The 25,602-nt window shown below is 37.4% G+C and overlaps 1 protein-coding gene across 1 annotated transcript in view; it reads right to left on the reverse strand.

The window, feature by feature from the left end:
• Positions 1-25,602, reverse strand: part of LOC100892044 — a 96,718-nt gene that overhangs the window by 16,074 nt on the left and 55,042 nt on the right. Inside the window, exons 19-28 of the mRNA XM_031000029.1 lie at positions 24,431-24,513; positions 23,291-23,371; positions 21,930-22,080; positions 20,290-20,450; positions 18,510-18,588; positions 17,783-17,961; positions 13,325-13,372; positions 2,887-3,150; positions 2,335-2,595; positions 1,881-1,968 (exon numbers count right to left, since the gene is read on the reverse strand). Coding sequence (XP_030855889.1) covers positions 1,881-1,968; positions 2,335-2,595; positions 2,887-3,150; positions 13,325-13,372; positions 17,783-17,961; positions 18,510-18,588; positions 20,290-20,450; positions 21,930-22,080; positions 23,291-23,371; positions 24,431-24,513 — 1,395 coding nt within the window. The remainder of the gene's footprint in view (positions 1-1,880; positions 1,969-2,334; positions 2,596-2,886; positions 3,151-13,324; positions 13,373-17,782; positions 17,962-18,509; positions 18,589-20,289; positions 20,451-21,929; positions 22,081-23,290; positions 23,372-24,430; positions 24,514-25,602) is intronic.

Here is a 25,602-nt window from a genome sequence, read left to right on the forward strand (position 1 = left end):
CGTCAGATGACAATTATTATTGGAAAATTGTATCATGATGATATCCTAAATTTAGAATAAAAAACATCAATTACTTTTGTACCGACAAGGACAATGTGGGAAGATTTCAGGATGTAATTAGGAGGAAAATAAATTGGCTCATTCTTGAGCTGACTTAACAAGACTTTCTGAGAAGAAAAAAAAAAAGATATCTGAATGACTATATCCAGGGTTAAATCTTCACAGCAAGCAAAAACATGCAGGAATAAAAATCACTATTCTACAATAAAGAGTTTAATTGGCATGCGAAGGCTGATGGAAATGTATGATTCTGATTGTTACCACAATAGTTACAGACATCTGATCTGAACTGATGGCCATTTTTGCAAATGTTAAACTTCTTCTCATTGCATCCCTCCTCTGTAAAGAATAAGCATATTCAAACACATACATACATGTATGTATGTATGCAATACTCACAAATTGTTCAATGTTTTCTTATAGTTACCTCTAGGTGAATTGATACAACTCACTCCTGGATTTAAAATTATTTGTTGATTCATTATGATAATGATTCATGTTATATTAACTATATTCATATTGTAAACATATACATCACAGTGGATGCTCAAGACGCCTACAAATAACATTTTAATAATACCTTGGCTTTAAGTCTAGCCCAACTTTCCAAGTCAATGAAAGCATTCGAAGCGGGACTGCACTACTGCACTCTATACAGCCAAAAATGCCTAAGCGGTACCTGTTGAACCCCCATGGTCACCTTTTTCTGATGTTAATTGATGCCACTGTAGGACTTGGAATAGAGAACCATATGGTCCTTAGTCTGGTGACACATCCACTATACCACATTTTACATTGTAATATTTTTCAGTACTATCCGACAATTTTCCTTTTACTGATTCCATAGCATACTTGAAGTTTCCCTCTTTGGGAAACATACAGGTGATTGTATACTAAATTTAGTCTGACAAAACTGCTAGCTTTCATTCTTTTTGTCGTAATCCTGTATTCTTGTTCATGACACGCAATCAGGACATATTATACAAATATTGACTGCTCATGGATGATGGTGGGAACTATCACTCCCAAGGAGGTGTTTACACCGGCCCTTCTATCACCCCGAGGCTTCGCCTCGGGGTTGATAGAAGGGCCAGTGTGAACACCACCGAGGGAGTGGTAGTTCCCACCATCATCCGATTACAGAGCAGTCCATATTTGTTTTATATACCTCATCCTTTTTATTGATTCATGATTAGGTCTAGCTGAAGGTCTAGATCTAGCTCTAATAAACAGGAAACGAGATCAAGAGGAATTTACTCACCAGAATAAGAAAAATCCAACATTAAGTCCAAGGCAAGAGTATTGAATTCCTACGCGCTGCGCGTAACCGTGCGATTGCGGTAGCCTAGCAACTCAAAAAATTTGTGTGCGCAAAAGTCGTGGAGGGGTTAGGAGTCCTATTCCAGGGTTTGATAGTAGCTATCAAACCCTCTGACGCAATGATACTTGATAGATCGAAATGCTCCTTGTCATGTGATATAGTTTTGACCAATCAGTGAATGACAATCTATGTATGAGGTATATAAATATATATATATATATATATATATATATCATATGTGGGTGGAAATCAACCTTTAAAAAATCTGGGATTTACTTGCCATCCATTTTTAATTCAACCAATCTAATAAACTGTCTTTTTTTAGATCAACAAAAGGCAAGGATCTTCAAGTTTTTGTAAATATTTAAATTGATAAATGTTTTTCCCTTTATTATACAGTCTATCTACCCTAGCCTGTCCACCTATCATACAGTGTATATATATATAGATAGACAATATCCAAACTCTAAACAGCGCTTCTATGATTGGGGCTACATACCCAGTCCTCCGCCTGAGCCAGCAGGCACTGATGATGTGTCTTTGGCAGTTCCTGCTTCATTTGCTTCACCAGGAGCCTCCTCCATGGCCTGTCAGAGGAAATAATGAGAATTAAGAGACAAAAATCATTAAAGGAAAGCACGAGAGTACACATGAAGTCAGGTGAGGGGACTCGTTTAAACCTCGTAAACATAACATTTTTTCAGCATTTACGGAACAATAAAGGTTTCCCAAATATATAGTGGTGATAGTGGTGATCAATTGCGAAAACACCTACTGCACAAGCGATTTACGAGACCACGGCTCTACCACTGAGCCACCATGCCTCCACAATAATAGTAATTATAATAAATATGTAGTCGATATGTAGTCAACAGGCAAGCACAGCAAATACTAAGATTATATTTTCAGTCAGATTTTGAGTCTGTTTAACAATTAATTGATTTGAAACGAACCTGAGAATCTTTTTCGTTGCTCGACTCTGTCTTGTCTTTAGCCCCTTTTCCTGCTCTGCCATCTCTTGAGAATACTATGGGCTGTTTATTCTTCTTCTTCTCTTTAACCACAAGCTTCTTGCCCCTGCTCCCTGCGCCGCTGGGGGTGCCACTTGCACCCTTTCCATCCGGTCCATCTAGCTGAACGGTTGACATTCCAACTTGTGAGACATCTTTATTGGGTGTGATCTTCTCTCCTACTTTGCTTCCAATCTGCTTGTTCTGTTCAATCGATGATAAATGGTGAGATTAATTATACATCATCATATGATTCAGAAAGAAATGCTTACAACTTCAAACTTTGTATTCTATTAAATGATTGAGGGTTAGATGCCTAATTCCAGTACCCAATCAAATCAAATCTACTTTGTATAAAGCCTTTTAATTTTCTTGGAGTTTTAATACAAAGCGCAAATTTGCTTCTCAACTTAGTACGACCACTTAAAAACAACTTCAAACAACACCTTGTGGTTATTAAAAAAAATGCATGTTACAAAAATATAAAATACTCACAGATAACTGAGCAGGACTCCCTTGAATAGCCGTCTGTGGCCCTCCTCCTGCTCCTGCTCCTGCTCCTGCTCCTGCTCCTGCTCCTGCTCCTGCTCCTCCTCCTCCTTGTCCTACTCCTTCTGCTGCTGTTGCTGTTGCTGTTGCTGCTGCTCCTCCTCCTCCTCCTCCTCCACCTCCACCTCCTTCACCTCCTCCTCCTCCAATTGACTTCTGACTCACACGAGTCCTGTTTTTCTTCTGCTCTTTCTTCTTAATGGCTGATTTCTGTTATGAAAAGAAAATTTTACTTTGCAAACAATGATTGAAAATCTGACGTTTTTAAAGATATAAATTCAAAAGGAATGATCAGGCTTTAAGGAATATTGACAGGAGGATGATAGAATAAAGAGACATAATCTACAGGTATTGTATACATTGATGTATGACTTGATTCTCCCTAGTTCATTAGTTCACTAGATGGTTGTACGACACATATGCTCCGGCGACAATTGCAGTGGTCAATATCCTACACTAACCGAACTCCTAAATTCAATCTCAGACCAAACACTGTACCTGACCCTTACCCCTGGCCCTTACCCCAAACCTAACCTAGAACCCAAATGCAACCCATGTTCCTGTTTGGAAACCTGAATGGATGGAGCAATTGAAACCTTGGCCCCGTCTTACAAAGAGTTGTGATTGATCCAAATCAATTGCAAGTCCTCCAATCAATCGCAAGTTTGCAGTCTCCTATCTCTTATGTACATAGGATTGATACCAATCAAAAATAAATTGTGATTGATATCAATTCTTTGTAAGACCGGGCCCAGATCACATATGATATTAAACTTGAAAACAAAGAGGTAAAAACAGAAGATTGCAACATGATTTCCTTTGACTGAAGCACGTATTCTTGTCATTGACTGAAGATCCCACACCCAAGAGCCACCTTCTTTAAATATCTTTCTATTTTGTCTTTCCCTTTCCTTTGAAAGTATCATTGATAAATTCTTTGATGCCCAAAGCCATATTTCAGGAATCATCTTGTCCCCGTAGACCATGAGTTTAGAAAAGCAAGTCAGGTAATTGCATGGACTGGCTGCAGGGTTTATGTTTTCACATGGCTTCAGAGTTAATTGCTACAGGTAGCCGGGATATGGCAATTAATGACTGCATATAAGTCTGTTTTAATGAGGGGTTTTCAAAGATAATTATCCTTTGTCCTAGCTAGGTCAAAACAAAACAAAACTATACTTAAAAAAACATCAACAACAAAGCTGAGCTAACAAAGCATATAAGTACACATATAATTCATTAGTCCGTAAGATTAATATAAACCTGGACCGTGTGTATAATTGGCTTGTTTGTAATAAATTGTCGTTAAATATTTTGAAAACTAAATTTGTAATTTTCAGGAATAAACAAAATAAAAAGACCTGACTACTCTGACGTAAAACTGTTACTAAACGGGTCTGAGTTGAAACAATGTTCTACTTTTACATACTTAGGCGTACCGTTAGATGAATTCTTAACATGGGACTCTCACATTAATGTAACTTGTAGTAAGATATCAAAAATTACTGGGATAATGAATAATGTGAAATGTATATTACCACCTAAACTGCTATTTACCATGTATAATACTTTTATTTTACCTCATGTTATGTATTGAAATGTGGTATGGGCTTCATTACATGCATCTAAATTATCACGAATACATCGTCTTGAAAAAAGAGCACTTTGAATCTGTGCCAATGCTCATTATCTAGCCCCTTCTTTACCTTTATTCCGCCATTTTTCAACATTAAATGTGTATGACTCAAACAAATTATCGAATTGCTTCTTTGATGCACAAGTTTTTTACGAAACGCCTCCCTCCTTATCTTATTCAAATGTTTTGTTTAAACGAAAATGTCCATGCTTACTCTACTCGACAGTCAGCCAAATTCCATCTCTGGAAAACAGAAACTAATATACTTTCAAAATCAGTTTGTTACCTTGGCCCCATTATCTGGAATTCCTTGCCTTCTGACATTCAACACACACAATTCAATGCACTCTTTAAAAACACGAATGAAAAGATTCCTTCTCTCTAAATGATTAAATTAAATAATGTCAATTTACCTAGCTACTCAGCTTTGTCGAGTGCTGGAGTGTGGCGTCGCAATGGTCACACCCCTCCAGCTGTCGTTAGCATTATTCATAATTCACTTGTAAACAACTATTCTTTTTTGTTTGTTTGTTTTTGTTGTTTTTTTGTTTTTGTTTACTCTGGTGATCCCCTCCTTACAAGCCCTTGAGGCTTTTTTCGGGACACCCTTTTCTTTCATTTATTTGTATTACTAGCTCTTATGTATGTATTACTCTGTTATTTTGATGTAAACATGAAATTATGCATGACATACTGTAAACTTGTTTGATTTTTAATTGTACATATTGGAAGAAATAAATGAGAGCTATATGCTCTCTCTCTCAATCAATCAATCAATCATTTGTGTACACGTGTATTCATACACATTGCATAACCCTGGAAATATTTATTACGCAAGAGCCTTTCTGCATAAAAACATTACGTTTTTGTGCAGGCAAGATCGAGGCCCCCTCTCCTTTTGAGAGCTCTCTTTATGACACTAGCAAAACAATATCTGGCAACAAATATATATAATTAGACCACAACTTTCCGGGACAATTACCCCCCATTACCCGGCCCAAGACAACTACAACTATAAAATATGACTATACACACATGACAAATTGCCCAAAACAAATTGCCTCAGATAATTAAACCCTCCCCCATGAAATTTATTTAAGACCACCGGAAAGACTATCGGAGATCAAAGAGAATAATTGTCCCTGGGGTACTACTTTTAGTTGAAGCCCTAAGTAGTTTTTATGGTCATGATATCAATACTAATTTGAATATATTGCGATTGAACATGAACAGCTCCTTGCAACAAAAGCGTTCGCTGCTGGCTGCAATGAGAGAAGAAAAAAAAATGTTGGAAAGCATGCCAAATCGCATGACTGCCGACAGCCATGTGTAAGGTCAAAAAAAGAAAAACAGAAAAAGGTGAAGGAGATTTTGCGTGGGTACTTCAATTAACTTTAATTCAGGAAATGCATGAAAATTAATAACACAATGTCATCACGATTTCATTAAATCTAGAAATAGCAAAGAGCATTCTTCAATCATAAAACTAATATGTACTAAATTGAAAATATATCCTTCACTATTCAATTAGTCTGGGTAAAAAAAAGAAAACAATTAATAATGAGACTGGCGTGGTCTCAAATATGCTTCCACCTACACAGACTCATCTAAATTATTACCATTTACTATTATTTTTTTTTTACTGCAATTCATATGCAAGGCTAAAATGCATAATCAGCACAGATCGACCTTTGTCTGAACAGCAATTCTTTAGGCATTCTGTTGATTTAGTTATGATTGATCTTAAAAAAGCGTTTGATACGGTCTATCATACATATATTTTAATAGAAAATTTAAAATGTACAACTTTGGTCACGCACTTTCAAGTGGTTCACATATTATTTGGATGGGAGAAAACAATTTACATCTGTAAACGGCTATACTTCTGATGAAAGGGAAGTTGCATGCGAAGTACCCCAAGGCTCGTTATGGGCTCTCTCTAATATTCTTAATACTGTATTTGTTAATGATATGCCCGATAATAATCACTCATGTGACAGCATTATATGCCGACAACACATGTACATTTAAGTCATCAAAAGACCTAGTAGAATTTTTTCGCAAACTATCTGAAGATCTTTCAGGATTATCATGCTGGTTAAAATACAATAACTTAATAGTTAACAATAGGGAATGTGAAGTAATGTGTATAGGCACTCAACAGCATTTGAAGAGATTACACAATATTAATAATTATTAACCGTATCAGACATCTGAGCAGGGCAATTTTTAAATGTTATTGCCCTCAAGGTTTGATGGATAAGCCAACAAAATTACAATATTTTAGCCCGCTCAGAAAAGTCAATGGGATTTGTGTGTAATTTGCCGGTCAATATGGTTATATAGTAAACCAATGAACAAATATTTTAGCCCGCTCTGAAAAGTCAATGGCAAAATGCGTGTTAAACTAATAAGCAATAATATAGAGCCAGTTGTAATTTACATCGCGCATCAGCTACTGTAATGTACATTGCGCATCGTGTATAAGAAAATGCACACTTTGCACGAACTCTATTGTGACGTAACAATCACACCCTAGGCAAACTGTTTGCAGTGTATCGAAAATCTGTCAAACACTGGATGAACAGTGCTGGTTTGACAATGTTTTTGCAACTTCTAATGCTAGGAAACCCTGTGTAGCCTACATAATTTAAGAGTATAAGATAGTAAGAGTTTCTTGTTTGCTCTAGATGTCTGATGTGTTTAATAATAGTAATATTGACTGCCTAATTCAGGGCAATACGACTTGTCATATATCACCCTCACCTTCGGTTCGGGCGATATATGTCGTATTGCCCAGAAGGCAGTCAATATTACTTAAAGATTGTCATATGTATATAGATAATAACGTTATCAGTACACTGCTTTGACTTTTTATAAATCAGTTATTCAATGCCATTTTGATTACTGTAGCGCAGTCTGGGCAAATGCTATAAAGACTCATCTATTAAAGTCAACTGCAAATATAACAAAATACATCACTCTGTATTGTTATGAATCTTGATTATATGTACCCTTCAAATAATCCATATGATAGCTTGAAATTAGATCGCTTAATACGATGGTCAAAACTCGCTCTGTTTACAACATCTGTCCACCGTATCTTAGCAGTATCTTTGTATTTTGTGAATTAATATATTGTACAAGGTCTGGTCTGCATAAATTAACCCTATATAGCACGGGGGGGGGGGGGGGGGGGCTTCTAACCCCCATACATTTTTTGTGATAACTAAGATCATAGGGGGGGGGGGCCTCAAAGATGATGTTTTTTGTGTTTTCATTTGTTTATTCTTATAACTGTACTGATTATTCTGATTGTATGTTTTGTATTCGCTTGGACCCCTTTGAAAAAACAGCTTATAGCTGACAAGGGCAATCCATCCCATGAGTGGAGAATTAAAAATATTTATTTAAATTGAAGAGGCGTGATCGATGGCTCAGTGGTAGGAGAGTGGTCTCATATACACACAGCATCAACGAGGGCGGATAGATTGTATGAGGAACAAATGAAGACATACATCATTTGGTTTATACCACAAAACTCCTACAGTGGATGAAAATCCTTGTTATTCGATGTAAAAAGAATTCATTCAAGATTGTTTCTTGACAGTATGGCCGACAAACAAGCTTGTCGTCCTTGTTACTGGCTCTACACAACAGAGCCTGCATGCGTGCAGCCCCCGTATGGGCATGCATGCACCTCATACGCGTATGAGCTTCATGCATGCCCTTGGAGATCTCTCTTTGCATGCCTCTTACTTAGGGCCTCGCACTAAAAAATGTAAAAAGAATTCATCCAAGATTGTTTCTTGACAGTATGGCCGACAAACAAGCTTGTCATCCTTGTTACTGGCTCTAAACAACAGAGCCTGCATGCGCCCAGCCCCCATATGGGCATGCAAATGTTGGATAGTACTATTGCACACATTTTTATGATAGACGTGGGATAGTCCTCAGTAAATCGATCACACATCGTTCGTTCGTGTCTCCTTAGATCAAGATAGTAATGTAAAGTTCCTTAACTTAGAAGTAAATTAAATTAAATTAAGTTCTTCCATCGCTCGATTGCTGCAATGGCCGTTTCATTAACAAGGGACAGGTCTTCATCTGTGCAACCCGTTCCGCCGCACTGCAAGAGGTGGTCCATCGTCTGAGTCTCTCCGCAGTCGCAGAGAGTATCTCCTTCATGGGCATAGCCCCATCTTGCCATATTGACCTTACACCGTCCCATTCTCGTCCGCATTCGATTTAGGCATTGCCACTCCGGCCACTTCAGGTTAAGACCTTTGATGAGTACGGGCTTGACTGATGGTGGAGGATTCTGTTCAGGTGGTGGGACAGAATCGAGGAAGCTGTGTCGGGATATAAGTCGTTTGTGGGGTTGTAAGTATCCGTGTAGCATGTGTCTGTCATCTGTCGCCTGCTTCATCCGTTCCTTTAGGCAGGTGTTAGTGCGCCTTTGGTTAGGAGATCCAATGCCAGCGAGGTGATATATCTCCTCAACTTTTGTTGGTTTCAGACATTCTGTTATCTTTCGATATGTGTTATTGAGTGTGGTGTCAAGCTTCTTCACATGGGCTGATCTGCTCCAAACTGGGCAAGCATATTCTGCGGATGACATGCATAGAGCAACAGCTGCACTTTGTACAGTTTTGGGGTCAGCGCCATAGTGTGAAGATACTAGCTTCCCGATGATGGCATTTCGAGATTCTACTTTGCCTATTGTCTTCTCGATATGTTTCTTGAAGGATAAAGTGCGGTCAAGTTTTACACCTAAATACACTGGATGCTCGCAGTGGTTAAGTTGCACATTGTTCCACTTTAGCTTCAGTTCTCTCTTTGCCTCCCTGTTCTTCAAGTGGAAAACACACACCTGAGTCTTGGATGGGTTTGCCCGTAGGTAGTTTGCTCTGTAGTACTCCGAAAGGCTTGCGAGCGCTGTGTTGAGATGGAGTTCAACAGCTTCGAAGGTACTATGCTGGGCTGTGATGCAGGTGTCATCTGCATAGATGAAGTTTCGAGTGTTCTCTGTTGAAGGGATGTCAGCAGTGTATATGTTGTAGAGTGTTGGCGCCAGGACGCCACCCTGGGGGAGACCGTTTTTCTGTTTCCGCCATCTGCTCTTCTGCCCATCCAGTTCGACAAAGAAGCGTCTGTTCTGCATCATCTTCTGAATGAATCTGGTGAGTTTGAGGTCATTTGTGATGTCATGAAGTTTTGTCTGTAGCCTTCGGTGATTGACAGTGTCATAAGCCGCAGATAAATCCACAAATACTGCACCTGTGATGAGGTTGTTCTGAAAACCGTCTTCGATGTGTTGGGTCAGGTTGAGAAGTTGTCCCGTGGTGGATTTTCCTGGTCGGAAACCTGCCTGCTCACAGTTCAGTTGGCTGTCAACGTGAGGCCCAATTCTGTTGAGAATAAGGCGTTCAAGCAGCTTGTATGTTTGGCACAGGAGCGAGATCGGTCGAAAGTTCTTGGCTTCGTTCGAGTCCTTTCCTGGCTTGAGGATAGCGACGACTTTGGTTCGGAGCCACTGTTTTGGGACACATGTGTTCTCGATGCAGTTGTTAAACATGTCTAGCAGCCATTTCTGTGCTACAGAGCCCATGTGTTTGATCTGCTCCGATCTGATGTCATCGATGCCTGCCGCCTTGTTGACGTGTAGCGTGGAGATACCTTTCTGTAGTTCTTCTTCAGAAATAGGTCTTGTGAAAAGAGACATGTTCTGGTCAACTCCAGGTAGTTTGTGCCTGTGTGAATTAGTCGTCTTGGGGGCCTTTCCATTTTTCAACAGCTGATTTGCTACTTCGTCAGCCGTAACATTATAATGCTGTTGAGCTCTGGTGCTGTCAATTCCGAGCTTGCGTATGGTGGCCCACGCTTTCCTGCTGCTGTGTCTTAAGTCTGTTGTTTCAATCATGTGCTGCCACATCTGCCTATGTCGTTGAGATATCCTTGATATAAGCTCTTCTCCAAGGTTGATGGTATCCTCTGAGAAGGCATCTGTGTCGTAGGCTGTGGTGTAGTTTGCCAGAAGCTGACTTGATTCCTCATCGATGCCTGGAATGTATGTCGTGCGGCAGCCTCTTGGGATATGTGTACGTGACACCTTCTTGACTATATCTATGAAGGATTCATAGTTCTTTGGATCTGCAGGGAGATGTGTTAGGGCATGATCAAGGTGTTCGGTGAAAGCAGGCCAGTCTGCCTTAGCAAAGTTGAACCTGCGCTTGAACGGGGTCTTGTTTGGTGTGATAACTGCAGTCAGTTGAATGCCGATGGGTCGGTGTTGGGATCTTGGAATCGGCTCAGCTACAAACTTACGACTGGTGGGAGCAAGCAGCCTGCTGCAGAAAACTAGATCCGGGTTGTAACGTCTCTTCCAGCGGGCACTGGTGAAAGACTTTGGGAGCTTTGGATCGTGGATTAGTTTTAGGTCGTTGTTTTGGGCCCATGTTTCAACTAGTGCTCCATCATCTCCAGTGGTATCATATCCCCATTGCGTGCTGTGGCTGTTGTAATCGCCAATTACAATATGCCTATTGGTAGTGGTGGAAGGATACGAAAAACTTATGTTTGGTGGCTTGTAGATGGAGGAGATCGTTAGTCCTTTGATTGTCACATTCAGCACTTCGATGTCGTTATTGTGGGTATAGGATGTAGAATCCGGTCTGATCTTCTCGTTCATGAAGATAGCACTTCCATATTGGCGATGTGGCCGCTCGATGGCAAGCTTCATACCCTTGATCTTGGGCCGTGGATTGTCGCTGCCGCGGTGAGTCTCTTGAAGACATAGCACATCGCAGTTCATTTGTTTGCACATATGTGCAAGGACTTCCTCCTTGGCATCTGATATACCTTCGGCGTTCCATGATAGCACCGTCAGGGCCGGTCGTGAGAGGGGTCCCTCAGCGGAATTGCTCTGGGATGCTGCTCTATTGGGCATTTTCATTATGTTATGTTGGTCTTGATCTTAATCGTAATCTTAATATTACTCTAAGTCTAAGTCTAAATTATTATTATTCTCAATCTTAATCTTAATCTTGATCTTCGAAGTAGTTGCTACAACCGGCCGTGTCAGACACGTTGCCCCGGGGTGCGAGATAGGACTCTTGTTGCGTGCCCCCACTTAACACAATTATACAATAACGAATAACATTTCACTTAATTACAAGAATGAAGCAATTAAAATTACTCTCATGCTACGGGGAAGAAAGAAAGAAAAAAAATGTATATCAAAAATTATGTATAATATATGTACTATATATTATGAACCTATATGGTAATGCAGCAGAATTAATGATAGTCTATCATATATATTTTGAGGAGGTATCAGCAAGGTAGACTAACATATAAAAAAGATAAAGACGTATGACATAAAAAGAATATAATTGAAATGTCCGACTAAGTTCCGTGGCACAAACTCGGCATTATTGGACAAACTATTATTGGATAAACCTAACAATTATAAAGCTTGGTCTTGTTGCTCTGTTCGCCAGCAGTTTAAGGATATGAAACCCCGCGGCACACTACTCACAAAAGCTCTAACAAGCCAAGCTTATACAGAGCCTACAAGTAAAATAATGCCGCGTATGTACCACTCACCCAACCGGTTCAAGAGCAAATTATGATTAACGTAAAACAGGAAAAATAAAAAACAATAAATACCGAATTGTTAACTAAATAATATTAATATTATCAGCACTCAAACACACCCAACGCACATATCAGTACAAAGCGTAACAAAATGCATACATCTATAACATGCATACATGGATATATATATCTCCACAAATCCAGTAATATGTAATTATTATATTATTTATATTATTTCATATTAATAGTAACATAAATGTGCATATATTAGCATATATATTCAAGTAAAGGATATTCAGGTGACGTCACGTAGACAACTCTGATGACGTCACAATTGAGCCACAGCTGACTTTGTTGCGCTGCGCGTTGATAAGACTTGTTGGATGCGTTCCCAGCGTATACGCCTGTTACTATGACTTTGAAGTTTGATGACAAAAACAACGCTATGATGATTTGAAATAATAATCCTTTTCCAAAAAACAAATTTAAGATTTAAAAAACGATGATAAAACTATAAAATGTTGATCCAAAATAAAAATCAAAGATCCCAAAAGACTCAATACACTGAGCTTTTGAAAAAGATATATTTTTTATTATTAATTGCTTCCCGGAAAGCAGGTGGATGGCCCGTTTTACCGGAGCACAACCAGCACACGTCCGAACTCAACCAAGTCTATCTTATCTATCTTATAATCGATCACACATGACCATGCATGACCAATCATTCGTTTAGGATCTAAGAGTGAGTTAAATAACCAATAGATCAAAGTTAAAAATCGAACAAAATGTGCTAGTATCGTTGGTAAAGCATCAACCTTCATTATCAAGTCCTCCTGATAGGAGTTAAAGTCGTAGGTCACCTGGGGGGGGGGGCGTTTCACAAAACTTGTCATCAGTGACAAATGACAGTTTTTGTTATAAGCTACAGAAATCCTTGCTTCTAATTGGTCATCAGCAGATTTTTCACTGATTTTTTGTCATTTGTCAGTGAAAAAAAAGTTTTTGTGAACTGGGCCCCTGGTTGATTACTTACAAGCAAATATTTGCATTCTCAGCTGTCTGGTAGTACGGAGAAAAGAACCCATTACAAAAATAGCCTTGTCGTGACTAAGAAACCAACAACAAACTATTTACATCACATATACTTACACTCGTTGCTGGCCTAAATCTCTCTCCACCTTGTTCATCTACAGCCATCTGTAGAAATAAAAACAAATCAGTTATGACTCTGTCAACTTTCGAATTCAGTGAAGTATAGCTTTTGCTGAAATTTACTTGCCTTTATTAAAATTCTGCTGTGCAGTATTATGTTTTTGAAATAGACCATTTATTTTCATTTATTGTCATGATTGATTCTGTTCTATATATTGAAAAATTCTTAATTCTTTGATTTTGTATTTTTCAAATTACTTTCAGCTGATTTCTACTTAAATAAAATTCTCATTGTTTCCCATTCCCAGTTTGATTTCTTCTATCATTTTAAATTTACAATTTATATGAAATATATATATATATTATACTCCATCTGTTTGTAATTTTAATATGTTTTTTACATATGCAAATTCAATAACAATTCAGCCGTTAAGGTTGCGGGTATTGAAAAAAAATACATTTTTAATCTTGAATCAGTTTTAACAAGCAGATTACAACAGCAAAGCCATCTAAGCTTGCAGACATGTAGGATTTCTCAAAATTATCTTGATGACTTGATCAAAATCAGCCCACATTCATTGTATTTTACTTGGATCTCATTTGTTATTCCATCTGTTTGTAATTTTAATATGTTTTTAAAATATGTAAATTCAATAACAATTCAGCCGTTAAGGTTGCGGGTATTGAAATACAATACATTTAAAATCTTGAATCAATTTTAACAAGACGGATTACAACAGCAAAGCCGTCTAAGCTTGCAGAGATGAAGGGTTTCTCAAAATTACTTTGATGACGTGATCAAAATCAGCCCACATAATTACCTTGAGTAATACCATAGATATAACGACTGTGGGTATATTTATGCCTCAACCAGTATCTTATTGCTTACTTTATTGTTGATAGCCTTAAAATGTTTGTCATTTTAACAAAGATATTTACTTTCAGCTGCTTTAAAAAAGGCAAAATTGATAGATTACAATTACACAAGAGGTAGTCCTAGGCTTAAAGGGATCGTTTAAATCTGAGATACATGGCCCTACCTATCAGTGTCTGTGATATGGTGTAATATTGAAGCCCTAAAAAAATTGCGCTTCAAAATGATCAAGAAGTGCCTCAAAAAAGTAAAAATCTTTGAGTGACCGGTTTTACCATACTCGTTTTCCCCAATAGACTGTAGTGTTATGAAAACCGTCAGGCGAACGGTTTTCAAAATTTGTAATTCCAATCATAAATATCTTGATAATCAGACAGGCGATCGGCTTGTAAAAGTCATGGGGCTCCTGACTGACCTAAAGGTTTATAATTGGCATTGCATCATGAGCTAAATCCAGAATTTATTTCAGAATCTGAGACAAAGTTACCGGATCCCTTTAAACTTTCCAGCCAGTGACTATGCAAATGATGAATACAACTTTACTTTATGGTTATTAGAAAGTGATACCAGATTTTTGTTTATACATTATTTTTAAAAACATCAAAACAAAATTCATCTTGGATATTTTACTTCAATTTTTTTTGGTTCTTTGATAGCATAATTGGATAAAAGCCTATCCTGTTAGTGAATTTTCATCATCTCCTACAATACCGTTCTTTTCATTCATCTATTTCATGCACAAATGACCAAAAAAAGCACTCAAGCAGAGTATTACCTTAACTTTAATTCATTTTGATAAAATGACCACAAAACCCAATTTTCATTCATCATGTGTCACATACTTAAATGAGTTTTAACAAGAAGGATTGCAACAGCAAAGCTGTCTAAGCTTGCAGACATAAAGGATTTCTCAAAATTATCTTGATGACTTGATCAAAATCAGCCCACATTCATTGTATTTTACTTGGATCTGTTTTGATTCCATCTGTTTGTATTTTTAATATGTTTTTCAAATATGTGAATTCAGCCGTTAAGGTTGCAAGTATTGAAAATAATACATTTTTAATTTTGAATCATTTTCAATAAGACGGATTACAACAGCAAAGCCATCTAACCTTGCAGATATGAAGAATTTTTTACAAAATTACCCTAACGACGTGATAAAAATCTTGTTCATAATAACCTTGGGTAATACCATAGATATAATACTGTGGGTGTGTTTTGTGCATCAAACAGTATCTTATTGCTAACTTTATTTTGTTGATTACCTTGAAAAGGTTGTCCTTTTCAAAACATATATTTACAAAAACCCACAAAATGGAACCATGGTGGTAAAAAGTAAGGAAATAAAAGAAGAAAAGAATGATGAAATTTTCAAAATTAAACTTTCTTTCTTGTATCCAGAGTTTGGTTATACATCTTTATTTCTTAAATTCACTAAACTGTTGGGGTGGGGGTGGGGGTGGGGGGGGGGTGGTGGAGAGGTAATCTAAAACTGGACAAACAACAAAAATTATTATCAAATGAAGAAAATGCTGTTATAGTTAATGTCTTGAAGGTTCTCAATGCTACAAGACACATCAGATAGAATAAAAACTACAGATATCAAAGCATGTTTTTATCGTATAATTATTTCTTTCAAATTACCTCTTCCTCTTCAATTTAAAAAAAAAAAATTTTAATGAGATATTTGATAAGATATGGGGTGTGCTTCTTTGGAATCTCGGCCATAGAATGACGAAAAATTCTTAAACTTGGCATATTCATAGAGTTTCTCATAAAGAATAAGTCCATGAAATTTCATATCTATGTCTCATATTTTTTGGGAATGATTACTAATTAATTATTCATTTATCCGGGAAGTAAAAATTCTGCATTGAGTAGAGTAAATAATTAATGGGGAAATGTTTACTTTGGCTGTGCACAGCAGTTTTATACGCTACAATGGTAATGGTAATGGTAGCCGTGCTAAAGCCAGGGTAACAATCAGGAGCGCCAGGAGTGTCGAATCTGACAGACATGGTCCGTATCCAGACCGCAGTCCGGACATTGAGAAGCCCTGGTCTATACTATCTACTATCCACATGGTCTAATAATCATTTTGTCTATATATCATTCGGACTAATCTCCAATAAGTCTACTACCCATTTGGTCTATTGCTCATTTAGTCTAATAACCAGTTAGACTTATCCCGGTTTGTATAATGTCCAGTACGTCTACAATCCATACAGTCTAATAATCATTTGATGATTATTATTTATGATTAAATGATTATTGGACCAAAAGACCATATGGGAATAGACCAATTGGGTAGTTTGTAGACCAAATGGCAATAACTCATTATATCACTTGTTACAAAGCTCATCTAATTATCAAAATAAAGAAGCCTTTTTAAACATTCAAATCCTTTTTTTAATGATGGTAAACAAAGTACTTGATATACATGGATTCATTCATTTTCTTGTTTGCTCATTTCTTCATTCATCATCGCTCATTAATTTTTCTAATTAGCTGCTTCAAGGCTGGCAGGTGATGATTAAAAGCAAATCTTTTCTCGTGCTAATGATGTCAAATTCATTTGTATTGATCACGAGGTCATGTTCATTTAAGTAAACTAATTACCAAAACAACTTTTGCTCTTAATGTATATTGTCTGCCTTTTTACAACTTAGCAGCCTAATGCATAACGCCCAATCACACAAAAATGGAAGTTTCTTTCGGCGATCTGACCTTTTCTCTGGCAACAATTCCTCCATGCTTTATTTCATCGAAGATACAGGGTTAGGGCTAGAGTTCTAAACAGGTTTTAGGTAGGGTTTCAGGTTGGGTTTCGGGTGAGGGTTACAATTAGGGCTAGGGCTATGTTGAGAGTTTGGTCTAGGGTTTATAGAGTCCAGAGTTTCGTCAAAATAGGAAATTGACTATGGATTCATTGGTGTTAGAGCATTAGTCGTAAAGCCACTTCCTTATTGAATCCTTGAAGAGGCTCATCTGATTGGTGATGTTATTGAAACATAGTTCTGTCTTCACGATCAGTGGAGAAGTTAACTGTTTTGGTAAGCTTTCATGTTTAATGCTGAAAGCTATTTCTGACCCGATGTTGCTACCATATCCTTGTAATGAAGCCTGCTGCACAGGTAGTGAAAGCATACCAAAACAGGTATAATTTTTCCACTGATTGTGAAGGAAGTGCCAAGTTTCAAGCCACTTCTTTACCTGTGACTAGGCACTCTGTTTCTTCACAGTAGTAGAGCAGATACTTTCCTCAATCTTCATAGTGATGATTAGATTAGGGTTAGATAAAGTGTTTGGTCTAAGGGTTGAAATTCACAATTTAAGTTTAAAGGGAGTGTAGCTTGGCAAATACTGGTTAACGCCATCTATGTATACTTTTGGACAACTGCACGTAAACAAATGGACTTGATTAACGGTAGTCAGCGATCGCTTCGGTCGCGTCGTCCGTAGTCGTATTAGACCCGATTGAAACGTAATCTTGTCAGGCTACACTCTCTTTAAGTCGTGTAGGAAATCAACCATGGAGAAACTGTAGCTAGAACATGGTCGTAAATCCCCTTGCTTACCTGTGACGGGGTACTGGGTTTCTTCATAGTAGCCGAGCTGGGTGCTTTCCTCATGCTAGCAAGAAGGGCTTTGGCATCAATCTTCATGGCAGATAAGCCAAACCTTGACTCTTCTTCCTTAGCCTTCACAGGAACAGGCTCGGCTGGTTTGGATGGCGGCTTCCTCTCCAAGATGGGAACTATTTATTACAAGAAGGGGAACAGAACAGCATTTAAGCCATATTAAAAAATGAAGGGGTAAACCACCTACACAAACATGTCAGCTCCCTCTGTAAGATAGAGACTACGACATGAAGGTTCACAGAACCATCAATAACATTAACTTTATCAATAGACCATTTTGAAAATTTCAGATTTATACACATTTACCTGAAACGAGCAATTAAATTCACCTGTTATAAATTAACATACTTTGTATCTCAGTAGTCCCAATGAAAAATGAATACAATTCATAATTGCCAAGTCCGACAAACACGGCTTGACCAACTTACCATCATGTTATGTATGCAGTACGGTAATATGCAAGATAAGTGTATCAGTTATCAGATAAAACCATCAAAGAAAGACATTATCCTTCAAAAACTGATTAAGAAAATGTCAGGAAACAACTTAGTCCTGTGAAGAGACAAATTTTCAGGTGTATATCTTCACCCACATTTAGCAAATGACATAGAGATTCTTTTTTCTTTTTCTTTTTTTGAGGGGGGTAGGAGGTTCTAGGCCTTACCTTCTGTAACAGTTGGGAAGAGAGGTTCTGGCTCTTCTTCAATTTTCCCAATCTCCTCCTCCTCTGACTCACTAGAAACCTGAAAGAATCAACAATAACAAAACACATCAGCTGGTATCATGGTGGTTTACAGAGATGCCAACCGTTACGGTTTCGCCGTATTTGTTACGGTTTTAATGCTCTTGTTACAGCATTACGGTAAACAATCAAAAGGTTACGGGGAAACAATAAATAAAAGTACATTATAGCGAATGCTGCCTTATCTCATAGCCTCCGTACACAGCGCTGCATGTCGCACGCATTTACTCATAAGTTCACTGAATTTGACTACACTGGATCGCGCACATGGTCCGTCCGCCGCCATCATGTTTAATTCCGAAACAACACGGCGGCCGTCATAACTGTTTTGATACTAGTATGCTACGTGCGGTCGTGCGTTTTGGGGGGAGCATGGTGGTGGATGATCGTGCGCGCAGCGCCCGCAATACCCATTCAAAGTATAGTAGCGAAGACTTCGGTGATCCAGCGGGCGCATTGCAAGTGTGGTATACGGTGTGTTGTTGTTCATGCGCGCCGGGCCTAGCGGCCCTTGGCTGGTGTGTCTGTGGTACTGGTGAGTGTACGTGTGCGTGTGTAGGATTTGAATTCTGCCATTTAACTACATGTGGATTCGAATTTGCCGTTCGACGCTTGAACGAGGTGTTTTCTTCCTGAATATTATCATGGATTCACTCAAAAGAGCGAATCTCGAGGAGGAGATCCTTTGACTGCAAACAGATTTTTAAAAATGTTTTTATGCACATCTTTAATTTGAACTAAAAAATGGTAGGTTTGAAATGCAGTAAGAGTGATTGGGTGTTTGTGTACGTTTTGCGCGAAAATTATGCTGCGGCGTTTTGCGTTCCCGAAAGACCCCCATTTGTTACGGACAAATGTCTACATGTAGCTAAAGCTTGAGAACATTACAAATTTATACATAGATCTATAGTGAGTGAAAACATCATACCATATCAAACCATCATATCATATCATTCTATTCTTTGTCAAACCTAAATTGCATGAATATTGATCAAGAGAACCATCAATCAAAAAGAAATAAAATTAAACAATTATTTAACTTTCAAAAATATGTTGTTCAAGAGTTTCAAATAAAAGTACAAGGTTTATTTCTCAGAATAAATGTTAGGAAAACAAAAAATTTTCCTTTAACTTTTAAACGACTTAAGTATAACACTATTATCACTACCGTTAACTTATTTACCTAATCTACGATATTTACAAGGAAAAAGCTGTGGACTCGGTTCAAATGATTCACAGCATAGCAACAGCAACAAAAATAACTTTGCCAATCACCACTAAGTTGATGATATCACGACCTGATATATGGCTATTTTTAAATTTGATAACACTTTATCTCTTTCAACAACATGCCAACAAGATAAGCTTGTATGGATGCATGCATTGATTTAGATCCTTCTTATATATTTATTCATTCTTCACATGCTCACGTGTTTTTTTGCACGTATTTATTTTAAGTGATGAAAGGCAGTATATAGACTTCACTTACGTCAGTAACAAACGTATCACTTTATCTATCACCACTACGCTGATGATATCGCAACCTGAAATATGGCTATTTTCAATTTTATAACAGTTTAATCTCTTTAAAAAACATGATACGGTTGTATGGATGCATCCATGCATTGTTTGCAAGTCCTTCGTATATTTTTAGATGATTTTTTTTTTTTAAAGTGATGAAAAGGCACGTGAATAGACTTACGTCAGAAACAGACATATCACTTGGGGTTGAGGGTGGGGTAGGAGACGGGGATGGGCCTGGAGAACGTCCAAATATGGGGAACTCAAACTTCCCTGTTGTCCCGTCTCTGTTGGTGTGAAACGAGTGCCTTCTTGTAGACTGTTTGCGCCTCATGGAATATACTGCATATATTTTAAAGTGGAAAAATAGGACCATGTATTAAACTATTCAATACTTGAAAAAGTTCTGAGCGAAACACACTAAACACTAAATCTTCATTTTGCAGCTGTCGGTATAACATGGCATTGGAAATCAACAGCCGCTATCATATACTACACATCAGGACACTAGGCCTCTGCTTGGTCGAAACTTCAAGCATTACATAAGTTTCTAATCATAGCACTATCTAATATATTCCTCATCTTGGTACACTATATGATTTATAACACAAACCTATTTTGAATTTCAAGAAGACAAGATTTCTTTTTCCGTAAACATCTTATTCAATACCAAATTTTGGAAGGTTTCAACTGCCTATGGTGGTAAAAAGGGTCAGATGATGAAGCTGATCCTAATCAAATGATTGGTTGAGAGCGTACACGTGACCAGGTATTTATTTTGCCTAACATGTAATTTTACTAATGACTGGTCATTAATAAATACTTATGACCGGTCATTAGTAAAATCATGTTACAAAACATCATTTTATAAAACAAATAAAACATCATCTCATAAAACAAATAAAACATCATCTTATAAAACAAATAAAATACATCATTTTGTTTGGGCATTAATAAAATTCCCAACACTCTGTACCTTCGAAACAGTCCAAACAACCTCGGCTATCGCCTCTGGCGTGTTAGACTGTTCTAAAGGTACCTTGTGTTGGTAACTCTTACTAATGCCCTCATTGCTGTGTATTATTTGTACATCCATACCTGTATGAAGACCAATCAAGTGAGACAAGAAAATTAATTGATATTTAACTGAGCAAGAAACTTATATTTCTAGGCTACCACAGTACATGCCAAAATGAGAAACATAATTCAAAGGAAACAAAAAAAGTGTTCTTTACAGACAGGTTGTCTTGGCAAATAACTGATCACTCATGCAGGTTACAAAATCAAAGAATAACAGTGAACAGATATGCAATAATGATTTTCGTCTTACAATCATCTGAATAAATCCCAAGAATGAAGAGAAAGTAGAAATGGGTCAACACAAACGGAAGCTAAAGGAACAAACAGGCTTTGATTGACTGCCAGAATTAAGAGGAAACTCTGATGAGGGCCGTCAGCTAGGTTTTGCCAAATAACCTGCTTTTTTAACTATCCCGATCGCAAATTAGCCAGTTAATTTGCATTTTCATCAGCCCGCAGTTGCAATTAGCGAAATATTTGGTCGTGAAATGTTGGTCTTGTTTCCTAAATATCCCGCTATCTGGGAAATAGTGGGCTAATTTGCACCCGTCCGAGTTAGATTGTGATGAGCGTATCGGTCTGGTGAAGACGCCATTTCAAGCTTCGGGATAATATCCAGAGTCTGAAAATAGCGGGTTATTTGGCAAACTCATGCTGATGAAAACAGGCCTATTGACTACTACTACTAAGCTTTAGTATGTCTCTCTCTCTCTCTTCACCGCTCATTCAGGATCACTATACCTTCTTTATTTGCTTTAATAGCTTTTGTGTTGATTGCTTCAGTGGATACCAGCATATCAACAACAGACAGACGGCGAGGGGTTGCTGTAGGAGACTGGTAAACTTCAGTAGCAGCATAGGAGAACTGGCTCTCAGTGTCATCATCGTTTTCCTGGAGGTACATTGTAACAAATGTGCAATGGTATTAAAAAATAGGATTAGCCTCCGCTTATTTCTCAGAATTTAACATTTTATATGCACCCATTATTAAACAAACAGAACCATTGCTTATTATCAAATGTAGTCTGTCAGATTTAAGTGTGTCAACAATTCTGTTTCAATGTAAACAGTCCACACCAAATTACTTTTTCCATTTCATTTTTACATTGTAAACAGAAAACTATTAGTCTTTGACTACTGTCCTGTATTTTGTGTTTGTTTTCCTTCTTTTAAGCTAATATTAATAAACCAAATTTGAATAGAAATGAATTGAATCTGACTTGGTCTGGAAATTGATTCATTTTACTGAACTCATACATAAGCAATGTGGACAGTAAATCAGAATATGGAATACATCATTTGACATAGTAGTAAATCAAATGTTGATACCAAAATGTGATCATGACAATCACAAAAAAAACTTATGATTTAGCCACATATAGACACATAAATTAAAGCAAGGTATTAACATAGAGAAATAAAAAATATAACAGAGGCTTAAGATCCATCCTTTTGGAATTTGCTATAATAACCCAAATGACAAAACTTCTTTTGGGCTTGACAACTCATATTTTGTCATTCAAACATCTAAATATATTTAGTGACTTTTGAATATTTTGTTTTATAGTTTCCTCAGACCTGCTTAGCTCCACCCTAAAAAAAATGCTCCAGATCTCATTCATCTTGTGACATCATCTGTCAATCATAAGTGAGCTAACAAGAGATATGGTATGTAGCTTCACCAGAGCTGACCACCTGTGTACAATAGACCATACAATACCAACGTAGGTGTTGCTATGTCAGACAAGCTGTAGCATCACCAGGAAAAGAAAGGTAATGTGGAGGTATTGTATGAAAGAATGCAATTCTTTGGTGAGCATGTGCTGAGCTGGAGGAAGTTACATACCACTGTCTCTTGTTTATAGCTCACTAATGATTGACAGATATTGTCACAAGATGAATGAGATCTGGAGCTTTTTTTAGGGTGGAGCTTAGCAGGTCTGAGAAAACTATTTTAAAAACTATCAAAAAATCTATGAAATATATTTAAATGTTTGAATAACAAAAATGAGTTTTATGCAGCCCTGCACATCAACAGGAATGAACTTATATTTGGATTTTACCCAACCTTTAAAGAAAGCACTCCAAATTGAATTACTTACTATATCTGAAGATTCAGCAGAACCGGAGGGGGACCCTTCCCCTGCTAAGAAACGCTGGGTCAAGTCCAAGTTAAAAGGAACCTGAAACAGAGTAAGAACAGATGTCTCTAAACACATAGTTTGAAGTACAAATTACTGACAGCAACTGGTCAAATTTGATAATGGAATTTCTGCTGTGGTCCATAGAAATTCGCAATGAACCAGGGTCATCACTTACGCAACCTGTTAATACATTAAAGCTCTATTCCTGCAATCCTTTCAGTGTTCATGATCTGAATAATTCTTCCCTTTTCATTGATATTCCTTTGAAGGAGTTAAATAAAAACTTAAGTTTCCAATAGCTTACAATTGTATGTGTCTTGCTTTTCAGACACTAAACTCACAGAAATCTGACAAAAAGTCAGTTGAGGGCTTTTAATAACTATATTTCACATAACAGTCACAAATTCAGTTTAAAAATATAAAAATTTTCATTGTCGTTGTATGCCTTATTGGACAAAGGACGGATCGTCAAAGTAGGACCAGTCAAAGAAAGGTCTTTGAACTGTTGTATGAACAGTCAAAGACAGATCATTGCACTGTTAAAGGATCAGTCAAAGACAGATCATTGAACTGTTGAAGGATCAGTCAAAGACAGATCATTGAACTGTTCAAGGATCAGTCAAAGACAGATCATTGAACTGTTCAAGGATCAGTCAAAGACAGATCATTGAACTGTTGAAGGATCAGTCAAAGACAGATCATTGAACTGTTGAAGGATCAGTCAAAGACAGATCATTGAACTGTTGAAGGATCAGTCAAAGACAGATCATTGAACTGTTGTATGAACAGTCAAGACAGATCATTGAACTGTTGTATGAACAGTCAAAGACAGATCCTTGAACTGTTGAAGGATCAGTCAAAGACAGATCATTGAACTGTTGAAGGATCAGTCAAAGACAGATCTTTGAACTATTGTATGAACAGTCAAAGACAGATCTTTGAACTGTTGTATAAACAGTTAAAGACAGATCATTGAACTGTTGAAGGATCAGTCAAAGAAAGATCTTTGAACTTTTGTATGAACAGTCAAAGACAGATCATTGAAACGTTGAAGGGACAGTCAAGGTCAATCGCCAGTGGAAAGGGTTGTTTACTTACCAAGTAATTCTCAAGATCCAGTGGATCTGGGTTCGCAGCAGGTCCTTCATACTTTACGGCTGGATCCTCATAGATTTCAGATTCTGCAAATCACAAGCAAAAAAAAACATTGAAGTTTGCAAATCAGCCCACATGAAGTGACTTATAATGATCCCCTTCGGAGAGACAAAAAAGCTTCCTGTCGACTTTAATACTTCCAATATTCATGAATATAGAGTACCTGAAGGTGATCAGATATTTGCTCTGGGAGCAATCGCTCTAGGCTATATCTCAGCAAAGAAATAGGGTTAGGGTTGCATTAGAGTTGTACATTACTTTTAAGGTTGGGGTTAGGTTTAGGATGCATGTTTAATTTGGGGTTGAAATTTGGGATTTGGTCTGTGTATAATCCTGATGGCAGAGAAATTGTCATGGGAGCTCATAATGCCAATCTTCAATTATGGTGTACTATTTACATTTTGCTAATTACAACCACCCCCCCCCCCCCCCCCCATAAGAAAAAGAAAAAGAAACTAGACTTTATTTTGTCACTTTGACGAATTAGGTGATACGTATGCTAATGGTTTACATAATAAAGAATGCATTACACGATATCAAATTATTTCATGAAATGCTTCATCCATTAAGATCTATCCATATGTCAAGTTTAAATTGTATCCCCTTGATCATGATGGATCTAGGGAAGATAGATTGAAAAAATATGTCCATTGACCCTGCGCAGTAACCAGTTACACCTTTGACTCTAATTTACATCATGAAGAACACATTTTGACGATTTTATCATATTCAAAGAAATGAAAATGTAATTGATAAATGATTATCATCATTATGATAATGATGATCATGATGATCATGATGAAGATCATGATCATGAGCGGGATACTGACATCTTATTGAAAAAATGAGGGTGATTTAGATAGCACATAGTCTTAGCTACAGCATACTCAAAAATCAACAAAATCCAAGCAGAAATAACGGCGATATTGCTCGCAAAAGACAGGAATGTAGAATCCAGATTTGAGAAAGTATTATCTCCCACAGGGATTACACGCAAAAAGTAATGGATTAAGTGAAAATAGGGAAACAATAAAGAAAATAGGGTTGTTTATTACATTATTTGCGATTCTACGTGTTCGAATAATTAAAGGAGATGGTACAGTGAAAGGTCAACA

This window comes from Strongylocentrotus purpuratus, unplaced genomic scaffold (genome assembly GCF_000002235.5).
Source record: "Strongylocentrotus purpuratus isolate Spur 01 unplaced genomic scaffold, Spur_5.0 spur5_scaffold_6, whole genome shotgun sequence".
In the NCBI taxonomy this organism is placed as follows: Eukaryota; Metazoa; Echinodermata; class Echinoidea; order Camarodonta; family Strongylocentrotidae; genus Strongylocentrotus; species Strongylocentrotus purpuratus.